The following is a 12,294-nucleotide window of genomic DNA, read 5'->3' as shown; positions in this document are numbered from 1 at the left end:
ATTATGATTTACTAAGGAAAAATGTTCAGGACCAAAGTGACAGGAACCAGCTGGGAAGAGGCAGCTTAGTAAAGGCATAGAACATCAAAACAGGCTCCACTGGGGTTTGTCACTTATGACACATCTTAAATGTTGTTCATGATGAGCAATCACCAATATATATACATATATAAAGGTACCACAGAGATGACAAATCCACATTCGTTTTAGACAGTTTTTTGATATGTTATCTCAGCACCACTACTTTAACTTATTTTTGGTGTTCTGATAAGCTTCTTTTTATGGTACAGTACACACTCAATACACAGTTGTAACTGAGCTAGCCTGGCCAGATACTCTGTGAAATGCTGATTACACACAAGACAAAGAAAATTATGTAGCGTTAACCTTATGATGTATAACCCATGCTCATTTTGCACCTAATTTTACAAAAATAAGAATTAACCTTTTCTGCCAACAACAATTTGCAGACAGTACTACCTGACACTAGAGCACAAATAAAAGTATCAACGGATGATCGTAAGGGCAAAGTGAATTGTGCATATGGTAAAAAGAACCCAAATACGAGACACTGATGCATTACCCTCTGAGAAGACTCAAGATTATTTCTCTTGTAATAAAGCAATGTTTGCCTTATTAGCTAAAAAAATTGGCCTTCATTACTGTGTGTGCCCAAATTCAGTCCTTGGCAAATAGAAAAATCACCCAGTACAGCCACTTTTAAGTGGTACTGATGAGCATTTGGAAAATCTTCACTCTCATCCCTTTTTTTTTTTTTTTTTTTTTTTAACTACTGTTTAGCATGTGATAATGGCCTTACTGCTTTGTGGCAGAGAGTGAGCAGTAAGGCCATTATCACATGCTAAACAGTAGTTAAAAAAAAAAAAAAAAAAGGGATGAGAGTGAAGATTTTCCAAATGCTCATCAGTACCACTTAAAAGTGGCTGTACTGGGTGATTTTTCTATGTGCCAAGGACTGAATTTGGGCACACACAGTGCTTCTCTCTCCTTCTCTGCTCATATCCAGCAGATTGCTAAGACCTGTCATTTCTTTCTTTACAACGTCCGTAAAATCCGCCCCTTTCTTTCCGAGCACTCTACCAAAACCCTCATCCACACCCTTGTCACCTCTCGTTTAGACTACTGCAATCTGCTTCTTGCTGGCCTCCCACTTAGTCACCTCTCACCTCTCCAGTTGGTTCAAAACTCTGCTGCCTGTCTCGTCTTCCGCCAGGGTCACTTTACTCATACTACCCCTCTCCTCAAGACCCTTCACTGGCTCCCTATCCGTTTTCGCATCCTGTTCAAACTTCTTCTACTAACCTATAAATGTACTCACTCTGCTGCTCCCCAGTATCTCTCCACACTCGTCCTTCCCTACACCCCTTCCCGTGCACTCCGCTCCATGGATAAATCCTTCTTATCTGTTCCCTTCTCCACTACTGCCAACTCCAGACTTCGCGCCTTCTGTCTCGCTGCACCCTACGCCTGGAATAAACTTCCTGAGCCCCTACGTCTTGCCCCATCCTTGGCCACCTTTAAATCTAGACTGAAAGCCCACCTCTTTAACATTGCTTTTGACTCGTAACCACTTGTAACCTCTCGCCTCCACCTACCCTCCTCTCTTCCTTCCCGTTCACATTAATTGATTTGATTACTTTATTTATTTTTTGTCTATTAGAATGTAAGCTCTTTGAGCAGGGACTGTCTTTCTTCTATGTTTGTGCAGCTCTGCGTAAGCCTTGTAGCGCTATAGAAATGCTAAATAGTAGTAGTAGTAGTATTTTATGCAATGGGTTTATGTCAAATAATGCCATTATCACACATTAAACATTAGTAATTAGGGGCCTCAGTGTTAAACGAGTCAATACTACATACAATTCTTATAAAACAAGTTATTCTACTCCAAGAAATGCAAACCACAGCTGCCAATGTTATTTAAAATAAATCTAGGCCTTCATTACAAAGGTGTCTAATTTGGAAATATACCTCACAAGTGAAGACTAGGGCTGAGATGGCTGTGAATAATCTGGCTTATCATTGTACACCATTGATGGTTATTGCCTTAGAGCTCTTCATGGAGCATAAGTCACAGATAAATTAAAAACAACTACTTTCCTTTAGATCCAATTCATTAGGCAAAAAACTAGCACAAACACAAGACAGCAGCCAGGCTGGGCATTGGCCAACTCTTCTCAGAGGCCAAACAGCCTGTGATCTACTGCACACGTTGTCTGGTGGCAGCCAAAGCAGATCACCATGAGAACACTACCTGATTTTTAACACAGCTTTATGTACATAGATATATTTTCCATCGACTCGAAACTTTAGGTCTGCAGTTTCTATACTGTCAAATTCTTTCTTCAGGGACTCTGCAACTGTTAAAAAGTCTTCATGCTCTGTAGAGGAAAGGAAAGCATAATTAGTCCAACAACAAGAAAAAAAAATCACACACACAAACTTGTCACTTTTTCTCTCTTGATATTGGTACTATTAATTCAATACTGTGTCCATCTGTAACAATATTTAGTTTATTTACAAATGTATATATCACTACATCTTAGTAGTCTAAGCACTGTACAAAAATACATCCTAGGACTTCTGCTGACCTTCAATCAAAATGTAAAAAAGTCTATCAATCATCTTTTATACACAGATAAGTGGAACCACACAGCATTCGTCACTCTGGCTGAAATGCACTAAAAATCATGACCACTTCCCAACAGTTCTAGTTTTAGCTCTCCTGGTGGCCAACAAATCTTTATCTTGCTAATCTATTCATGTCCTTTTCTCCTGCTGTATAACAGAAAGAGAGAAACCAAGAAATAATGCTTAAAAGTAAAAATTCTGAATTAGGATCTCTAGCTATGCATGTACAGAATTGTTTGCGGCCAGGGACCTCTGTTTTCCCTTAATCTGCTTGCTTTATGACACTCAAAACACTCACTATATTCCAAACCTCTTCCTGAAAAACAGATAATTCCCCCCCTCCCCATCCCATGTAATTTCTGGCACACACTTTGAGAACAAAATCACATTGCATAATTCCATAAAATCTCAAGCCACAACTGATAGCAGCCCCCCGCCATCCCTTTCTGCACCTGGACTATCCAATTTACCATCATCATCCATCCCATTTCCACCATCATCTCCTCCTCTGGTGGTCCCATATAGTACTCTCTCCATATTTCCTTTACATCTTCAACTGACCTCACAAAGATTGTTACAAATATGAGGCTTACCACAGCCCTTCATGATTCTCTCCCCTCAGCATTAGTTAAGAAATTCCTGCCTCCATTCCTCCCTTTCCTTCAGCCCATGATCACTAACACTTATGTCAGGACAAGTTCCACTTGAATGGAAATATCTCCATACATCCAAAGATTAAAGATTTAACATGTCCTATCAATGATCCTACAAACTATAGGCCTATCGCCAACCTTCCATTCTTAGTCAAGATTGTAGAGACTATTGTTCCTTCGCAACTTACAGACTTTGGCTCTAAAACTAATGTCCTCCATCCAAACCAAACAGGACTTTGACACTACAACTATTCGTAATTATTTGGATAAATCAAAACCTGTTCTTTTAATATCTCTGGATTTTTCAGCAGCCTTTGACCTACCGTATTTTTCGGACTATAAGACGCACTTTTTTTCCCCCAAAATTTGGGAGGAAAATGGGGGGTGCGTCTTATAGTCCGAAGGTAGCGATTCCGGATCGCCCTCCCTCCAAGTTCGGGATCGCCCTCCCCTACTCACATCAGCGATGTTCCCTGGTGGTCTAGTGACGTCGGGGCAGGAAAGAGCCCCCTCTTTCCTGCCCAGCGCGCTGCTCTCCGTCCTCCTCCGTCCTCCTGTATGCTGCCTGATGTTCTCGGCGAGATTCAAAATGGCCGCCGAGAATCTTGGCGGCCATTTTGAATATCGCCGAGACTGTCAGGCAGCATACAGGAGGACGGAGGAGGACGGAGAGCAGCGCGCTGGGCAGGAAAGAGGGGGCTCTTTCCTGCCCCGACGTCACTAGACCACCAGGGAACATCGCTGACGTGTGTAGGGGAGGGCGATCCCGAACTCGGACAAGACGCACCGGAGCACCTAGGTTTTAGAGGAGGGAAAAAGGAAAAAAAAAATTTTTCCTATTTCCCTCCTCTAAAACCTAGGTGCGTCTTATGGTCCGGTGCGTCTTATAGTCCGAAAAATACGGTAATTGACCACCGATTCACCTTAATCATTAAAGTGACACTGGCTTGACTAGCACGGTGCTCAAACTGGTTCGCATCATACTTGGCAGACAGGCAATACGTAATCTATTCTAATAACATTTCATCCAACCCCGTACACACTTGTCTCTGGAGTAACCCAAGGTTCAATACTTTCTCCAACACTGTTTGACATCTTCCTTGCCTCTCTCCTTACTCTAGCCCAATCTCTCAGTCTCACTATGTTTGTATACGCAGATGACATCTAGATCCTCTGCCCACTGAGCCCCTCCAATCAACAACAAAATTTACACCACCAATTCTAAACTCAGGCTTATTACATCTTAGCTTCAAGACAAACTTGTTTTGAATCTGAACAAATCTAAGGTCTACTGTTCACCAACCAAGCCCAAGCAATTTTCTCTTCCCCTATTCTCCTTGGCATTACCCCTGCTATCCAGGTACAAACTATGCGCTTCCTTGGGGTTTTCTAGATATTAAGCTTACCCTACAAAATCAAATATCCAAAATTGTATAACATTCTTTTTACAAACTTCACTTGACTAAATATATCCAATCTTTGTCACCCCACATTAAATATTCTGATACATTCTCCAGTGATCAGCCAGTTGAATTATTGCAATTCCTTATACATGGGCCTCCAAATCAAAGACTGTCATAGGCTACATATAGTACAAAATACGGCAATTAAAATCACTAACCATCTCAAGAAAATATAACCATGTGACAACTTAGAAATACTCATCAGCTACCAATGTCACACCAAATCACCTACAAGTTACTACTGCTAGTATTCAAGACTAGCACCCTAGAAGAACCTGCCTATCTTTCACGTTATATTGTTCTTTATTTCCCCTCACAGGCTGTCAGATCAGTGCATCAAAAACGTCTCAATGTGCCAACCTGCAGGGAAATCATTTATGAGCACAGTAGGCTGCGATTTTCTAAGTCTTCCAATTTATCTCCGAGCTTTTGTTGCCCAAGACGGATATCTGTGATTTGCCGATCCAGTGAGCCCACTGCCTCCAATTGCTCATCTATGTGATTCTCCGCCTCCTCCAGCCGATTACCCAGGTCATGTATCTCACCATGCAAGTCTGCTCCTAGTGTTGCCAGCTTTAAGATTGGTTCGAATTTCCTGAAGCCAATCCTTCAGCTCGGGGAAAGGCACCGCCTCGGGTCCCAATTGTCCAACTTTCGAGGCAAACAGATCTAGGGGAGGATTCCTCCGGATTGCGCCAATTTGCATGAAGCCCCTCGCTCTTGGGCTACCACGTGTTTGTCGTCCCGCCTGCAAAGGTGTACTGGGAGAGATCCGCTGAATCTGGTCGAGAACTCATTGCCGGACAGAGCCGCTGCCACCGAACTACACTCTGCCGCCCAACTCAGGCAGATGTCACTGGATGTCGGGGAATCACCAAATATCGCTGTGGGTAAGCGGGAGCTCGCTGTTTAAGCAGCCATACTGCTTGGTGACATCACTTCCTCCCTCCATGTATTTTATGTTTTATTTTAAAATTTGTACACTGCTTTGAACTGTATGTTAGCAAAGGTGGTATAGCAAGTCTAAATAAATAAGTAATATTTTGTTTAAGTTACAACAGATTAAGTAACATAACTTTTCAGGAAAATTTGTCTATACATATACACACACACACATATATAGATAAGTACATAAGTAATGCCACACTGGGAAAAGACCAAAGGTCCATCGAGCCCACCATCCTGTCCACGACAGCGGCCAATCCAGGCCAAGGGTACCTGTTTATACAGACAGACAGACAGACAGACAGACAGACAGATAGACAGATAGATAGAGAAATGAACTGTCCTGTAAGGCTGCAATATTCCAAAACTATGTGTATCTATCTATCTGACGAAGGTAGTATCAATTAATGGAGCTGCTACCTGTCCAGCAATTCATAGTTTTTGTTTTCAGACAGTTTACAGAAATTGGCGGGGGTGGAGACAGAAACTAGAGCTCCCACACAGAAGCTTCCCTTGAATGCTTTTCACTATATCTACCTCCTTAGTGTTTCTCCACCGACTGCACTTATGGGTGGACTCTCAACTCCTTCCCAGACCACGTGCTCTCAACCTCTCATTCCCACTCATGGGGATTTTGCCTTGCCCCCCCCCCCCCCCTACACTATCATGCCTGGAAGTATAGCAAAACCCTAGACTTATCTCTAGTGTATGGCTGGTGCTCTTCTAAATAAGTAGACTACATTTCAAAAGAAAAGTAACTCTTCCAGCAGAAGACATGGTGCTGTATCACAAGGTTCTCTTACCTACTGACAGGAGGCGCCACATTACTGAAGGAGTAGCAAAGCAGGCAAAGACATCGTCAGTACAGGTGAAGTGGGTGAGGTGAGGTAATACCACAGACTGGCCCCGGCACTGGCCCCACATGTACACTTGGCCACTCTGGGTCTTGGCTGCAGAGGTGTATGTAGAATGGCAGGCAGCAATCTCTACAACTCTATAGACATGAACACAAATTTAGTTATAGTTATAAAGGAAGGTACACCAAAAAGGTTATGAAAGCACAGACAACACTGAGCAAGCTAGCCAACATTTAAACTGATACATTTTAAAAAGGGAAAGCCGTATAACTTGCCAATCTGAGGTGTTGAGGGGGGAGGGGGGTAATTTCCCTAAACAGGATACAAGATACAGTGCATATACAAAACTACAATCATACAAAAACTTAAAAAGCTGTCCAACCTCTTCCACTCTATAAATATCAGCTCAACCACCAACTTTTACTCCAGACTCTCCAAACAATGCTTTTTATTCTTATGAAACACTACCAATCTTCCTCCAAATGAAATTTTAATGGCCCACCAGAAGAACTGGTCCTGCTAATACCCTCAACCTAACCAAGACCAATCTTATGTCTTTACATGAAGGAGCCATCAGTTTTTTTTCTCTTCCGAATGCAAAACTTGACCTGGAACATAAAAGATTCACTACCTCTCACAAATATGTTGGAGCCAACTCATATATAACTGTAAACATTAAAAAAAAGTTTACATTTCACTCAACAAGAAAAACATGTAACCAACAGAGATGCAGCAAATATGGGTAATCCCCCAGATTCTATATCGCGCACCTATTATTTTTATTATTTATTAGGATTTATTTACCGCCTTTTTGAAGGAATTCACTCAAGGCGGTGTACAGTAAGAATAGATCAAACAAGAGCAGGAGGCAATTAGAGCAGTAAAAATATTCAAACAACAATACAAAGTATGGCATGGTATACTACTTATAAGACACCTCTAAGAAGTTTGAAAATATCTATCAGTTTGCGGATGATATCACCTGCAAACTGATAGATATTTTCAAACTTCTTAGAGGTGTCTTATGGTATACTACTTGCAATGACAATACAATATGTACTAGAACATTATACTTGGTAGTGAAAGGTAAGGCAAAGTTGTAACATATAGATGAGTAAGAAAGTAGGAAGAATTAGAAAGTAAGGTGACTGATTTGAAGGAAGTTGCACGTGAGGTCAGAGAGATGGTTAAATATCTCAGCTACGGTAGGAGTGGATAAACATGTCCCACTGCAGTATGTGCAGCCCGAGTCAATCCTTGTGTGTGTGAGACTAACAAGTTAGTTACTTCTTCCCTTAAAGGCTTGGTTGAAGAGCCAAGCTTTCACCTGCTTCCTGAAGTAGAGGTAGTCTTGTGTTAAGCGGAGCCTTTAAGGCAATGCATTCCAGAGTGTGGGGGCTACTCTGGAGAAGGCTCGCTTGCGGGTATCACATTGTGTAATGTCTTTTGGAGAGGGTGTAGTTAGTGAAAGTCCTTGGGAGGACCTTAGTGTCCTTGGCGGTGTGTGGCGGATCATCCTATTCTTCAGATACTCGGGGCCATTTCCTTTCAAGGGCCTTGAAGATCAGAGTACCATTCTGTGCCAAAATTCAAGTGTATTCTATAACACACGTAACTTGATTGGCTTAACAAGCCAATCAGCATTGTTAACAGCACTTAACAAGCAATGAGCACTCCCTAAGAGTATCCTGCAGTGCACTGCGCTTAAATTTTAATGTGCACAGGCAAAAAGGGGCATGGTTATGGGCGTAGAAATGGGCATTTCGTGGATGTTCCAAAATTTACATGTGTTATAAAATATGGCCCTCTGAGCCTAAATCTACACGCCAGTATTTACACCATGTTTTCATTGGTGTAAATGGATGCGCATAGTTTTAGGCACCACGATATCGACTAAGCGTATTCTATATACAACACCTAAATCTAGGCAACGCTTATAGAATATGCTTAGGCGGAAATGTTTTCAGTGCGGATTTTTTAAGCGCCATATATAGAATCTGGCTTAATGTGTCCCTGATATCTACCAAACCACTCAGACCACTGTAATCTGTAACAACTGCAACACTTATTGGGTCTGCATTACTGTAACCCAATTTGTGTTTGCCAGAGGGTTTGATTAAAACTAAATGATTGTACCACTGTTTGAAAATTATACCTTCTCAAACATTTTGCAATTTCTTCATCACATGGAATGAGGTTCACATCTGAACATACATCAATAGAAGTATTTAACACCATCCCAAACTTCACCTGATCAACAATCTTCCATCCCTGCAATAAAGGGGATTGCCCCAACCAAACCTGTGATGGTGAGTGGGATATGCCCAAATTTTCTGTCTTAGCTACATTTAAAAATATAATTGATTTGGTCTACACTAGCTATTCACCTTATCCAAACATTGTCCTAATTCATTTGATGTTCTTCCAGGGAAATCTAATTGGATTGATCAGCTATATATCATTTGAACATCACTGACAAACACTGAGCTCTTTCAACAGAAGGCAAAATGGAGTTATGTAAATATTAAACAATGATGAAAGATTAGAACTAAGGCACATGTAATGTAAAATCGGAAACCATTCAAGAGGTACTATTCCCACATTTGACTTGAAAACCTACTCCTGTGAATAACCTCAACCAGTCCAAAGCCTTGCCCACACAACCTCTCTTGAGCCTTTAAACCAAAATTTGACTTACTGCATCAAAAGCAGAGGAGATAGGCAATGATACCACTAAAATACACTTACCCGTGTCTAATCCTCTATACACTTAAACAGCCTCTCGCCAAAGCTGTGTACAATATTAAAAACAATAAGGGAAAAGAACACCATTATTCATACAAAAAACACGAGAGTATTGTCACAAAAAAAAAAAAAAAAAGGAGAAACAGAATGTAGGGCTCATTTTTCAAAGAGAAAAATGTCCAAAACGTTTCATAAAGTAGAATTCAGATGAATTTCTTCTCAAAACGTCCAAATCGATATTTTAAAAACCTGTTTTGCAGATGTATATCTATACAATTCTTCTGCAGTGCATTCAAATCACAAGGGGTGTGTGTCGGGGGCATGTTGGAGGTGGGATTAGGGCATGACTAGGGCATTCCTAACATTTGGACATATTACAGCCACAATGGAACGTTGAAGTTTCGGTACTAGACACTTTTGTCTAGGGCCAAAACTTCAACATTCTGGTCTAGACCTGTTTTTAAAACGAATAAGGCCCAAAAAGGTGCCATAAATGACCAGATAACCACTGAAGAGAATCAGGGATGACCTCCCTTACTTTCCCAGTGGTTACTGACCCCTCTCACTCCCCAAAGATGTGAATAAAAATGTTACTTACCAACCTCTATGACAGCTGCAGATGTTACAGACAGTTCTATTAGAGCAGCAAGCAGGTCCCTGGAATAGTATAGTGGTCAGTGCAGTGCACTGTAGACAGGGGGACCCAGGCTCATATCCCACTCTACCTGATACACTTGTGGTGGAAAGTGTGAGCCCTCACCAAAACCCTACCGTACCCACATATAGGTGACCCCTTCACCCGTAAGGCTATTGTAGTGGAGCACAGTTGGGAGTGGTAGGTTTTGGAGGGCTCAGCAGACAAGATAAGGGGGTAACGGTGAAGTGTGTACCTGTGAGCTTTTATATGAAGTCCACAGCAGTGCCCCCTAGGGTGCCTAATTGCTTTTCACTTGTACTTTTTCTTTAAATAGACCAAAAAGATAAATAAAACAGAGCACAAACACGTTACATGTGGCCATGTTTTGCTGTTTCGAAAATGGTCATATTTCCTATTTGGATTTGGGATGTTTAGTGCAAAATGTCCAAAGTCCAACTTAAGACATCATATCAAAAATGGCCTATCTATCCTGGGCACATCTCCACTGACTGGTACACTTCCAAAAGCCATCTATTGAAGAAATAAGTCTTCAAAGCTACATAAAATTTAGCATAGGACATCAAGGCGAACAAGTGCAGGAACAGCATTCCAAAGGGATGGAGCAGTATAATAAAAGGCATACCACCTGCGATTCAAAAGTTGCTGAACGAACAGAAGAAATGCTTAAACAGTGATCATTTAAGAAATGTAACAGTCTGGGAGGAGCATATAGCATGATAAATGCAGAGAGAAGAAGCACACTAGTATGGAGGGCTTTGTAGGCCAAAGTAAGAATCTTGAATTTAATATGGTAAGTAATGAGCAGCCAATGGAACTGAATGAACAGAGAAGTTACATAATCAAATCATTTAGCACGGGCAAGTATCCTAACAGCAGTATTGTGAATGGATTGTATACGACAGAGAAGAGTTTTAGAAACACCTGAATAATCACATTACAGTAACCAAGTTGTAGAGAACAGTCATCTGAGATGTTATCAATATATTTATGAAGGATAAGGTCTTAAAGAAGAAGAAAGAAGTTGACAAGATGGGCTATCTGGGGTTCCAATGTGAGTTCCCTAACTAAAAGAACTAAATATCTCAAATGGTGAATATCTTTACTTGGTCAGCATGAAGTACTGGAGCAATAGAAGAGATAGACAAAAATCTTGTAATTCAAGCTGCTATTAGTTTTCTCTGGATTAAGTACAAGCCAAATCTTTTGGAGCTAAGAAGAAATGCCATCTAGGGCAGTGTTCATTTTATAGTTAGGCCCGGTTGAAGGGGATTAATAATATTAATAATAAATAATAATAATCAAGTGTCACCTTCATAATAAAAAGCAAGAATAACAGTCGAATTAAATAGGCCAATGGACTCAGAAAAATATTAAACAGTAAGGGCAACAGAACTGAGCCTTGGGGTACTCCACACGGAATAGAATGTTTTCAGAGGTGGAAGAGGCAAGAGATACCAAAAAGGAATGGCCAGAGGAAAACAAATAAACCAATGATGTACAGTACCCAAAATACCAAGATCAGAAAGTTTATTAAGAAGAAATTGATGATCAACCAAATGTAAAAGCTGCAGAAAAGTCAAGGGAAACAAGAAGTACAACGTTACCTTTATCTAAAGTGGAGTGGAGATCACTAAGGAAAGTGGTGAGTATAGTTTCCCCAACTATGTCCCCAACTTATCCAGCAGAGACATTAAACAGTATTGGTGCTAAAACCCTTCCTAAACCCAAACTGAGCATCTTCTTTAAAATCAGCAACATCTCCATAATTTTACTCATTAAAGAGATTTGAAACAGGCCTATCTAGTGACAGGAGTGCAGGGTCTAAAGACTTTCTATAAAAATGGGCTGCTAGCACACACTAATGATAATTAAATAAACAGAATAGAAAGACACGAAATGGGCACTGAGCCCTGCCCATGTGCAGGACCTAGGCTCAGATCCCAGATTCCTGCATCAGATTTTGCTGGGGATGTTGCAGATTGCAGGACTCTGGAAAAAGCCCTAGTGCAGGACTTCCAGTCAAGAATAATTGCTAAATGAATGAGGCAAAATGTCCAGTTAGTTGTGAAATTTAAAAAACAAACATGAAAATAGATCAACCAAAATGAAGATGTGCTTACAACAATATAGGAAATAAATATGGTAAATTAAAAAAGGAGATATGGGTGGGTGGGTGGGTGGGTGTGTGTTGGGGGGGGGGGGGGAAAGCCTATTGTAAAGGGGTCCTTTTATTATGCTGCATTACATGCTAACACACACCTAACTTAATTGCAGACATATTGACAATCAGGCTAGAAAAAAATAAAAATAAAAATAAAAAAAAA

The 12,294-nt window shown here is 40.8% G+C and overlaps 1 protein-coding gene across 3 annotated transcripts in view; it reads right to left on the bottom strand.

Annotated features, from left to right (window-relative positions):
* Positions 1-12,294, bottom strand: part of RCBTB1 (RCC1 and BTB domain containing protein 1) — a 156,960-nt gene that overhangs the window by 36,602 nt on the left and 108,064 nt on the right. For all 3 annotated transcript variants that reach the window (XM_030200461.1, XM_030200460.1, XM_030200462.1), the window contains exons 8-9: positions 6,514-6,704; positions 2,273-2,399 (exon numbers count right to left, since the gene is read on the bottom strand). In XM_030200461.1, coding sequence (XP_030056321.1) covers positions 2,273-2,399; positions 6,514-6,704 — 318 coding nt within the window. The remainder of the gene's footprint in view (positions 1-2,272; positions 2,400-6,513; positions 6,705-12,294) is intronic.

The sequence above is a fragment of the Microcaecilia unicolor genome, chromosome 4, assembly GCF_901765095.1.
Source record: "Microcaecilia unicolor chromosome 4, aMicUni1.1, whole genome shotgun sequence".
Classification (NCBI taxonomy): domain Eukaryota; kingdom Metazoa; phylum Chordata; class Amphibia; order Gymnophiona; family Siphonopidae; genus Microcaecilia; species Microcaecilia unicolor.
Note: the sequence above shows the minus strand (reverse complement) of the source record. Positions and strands in the feature narration are given on the sequence as shown.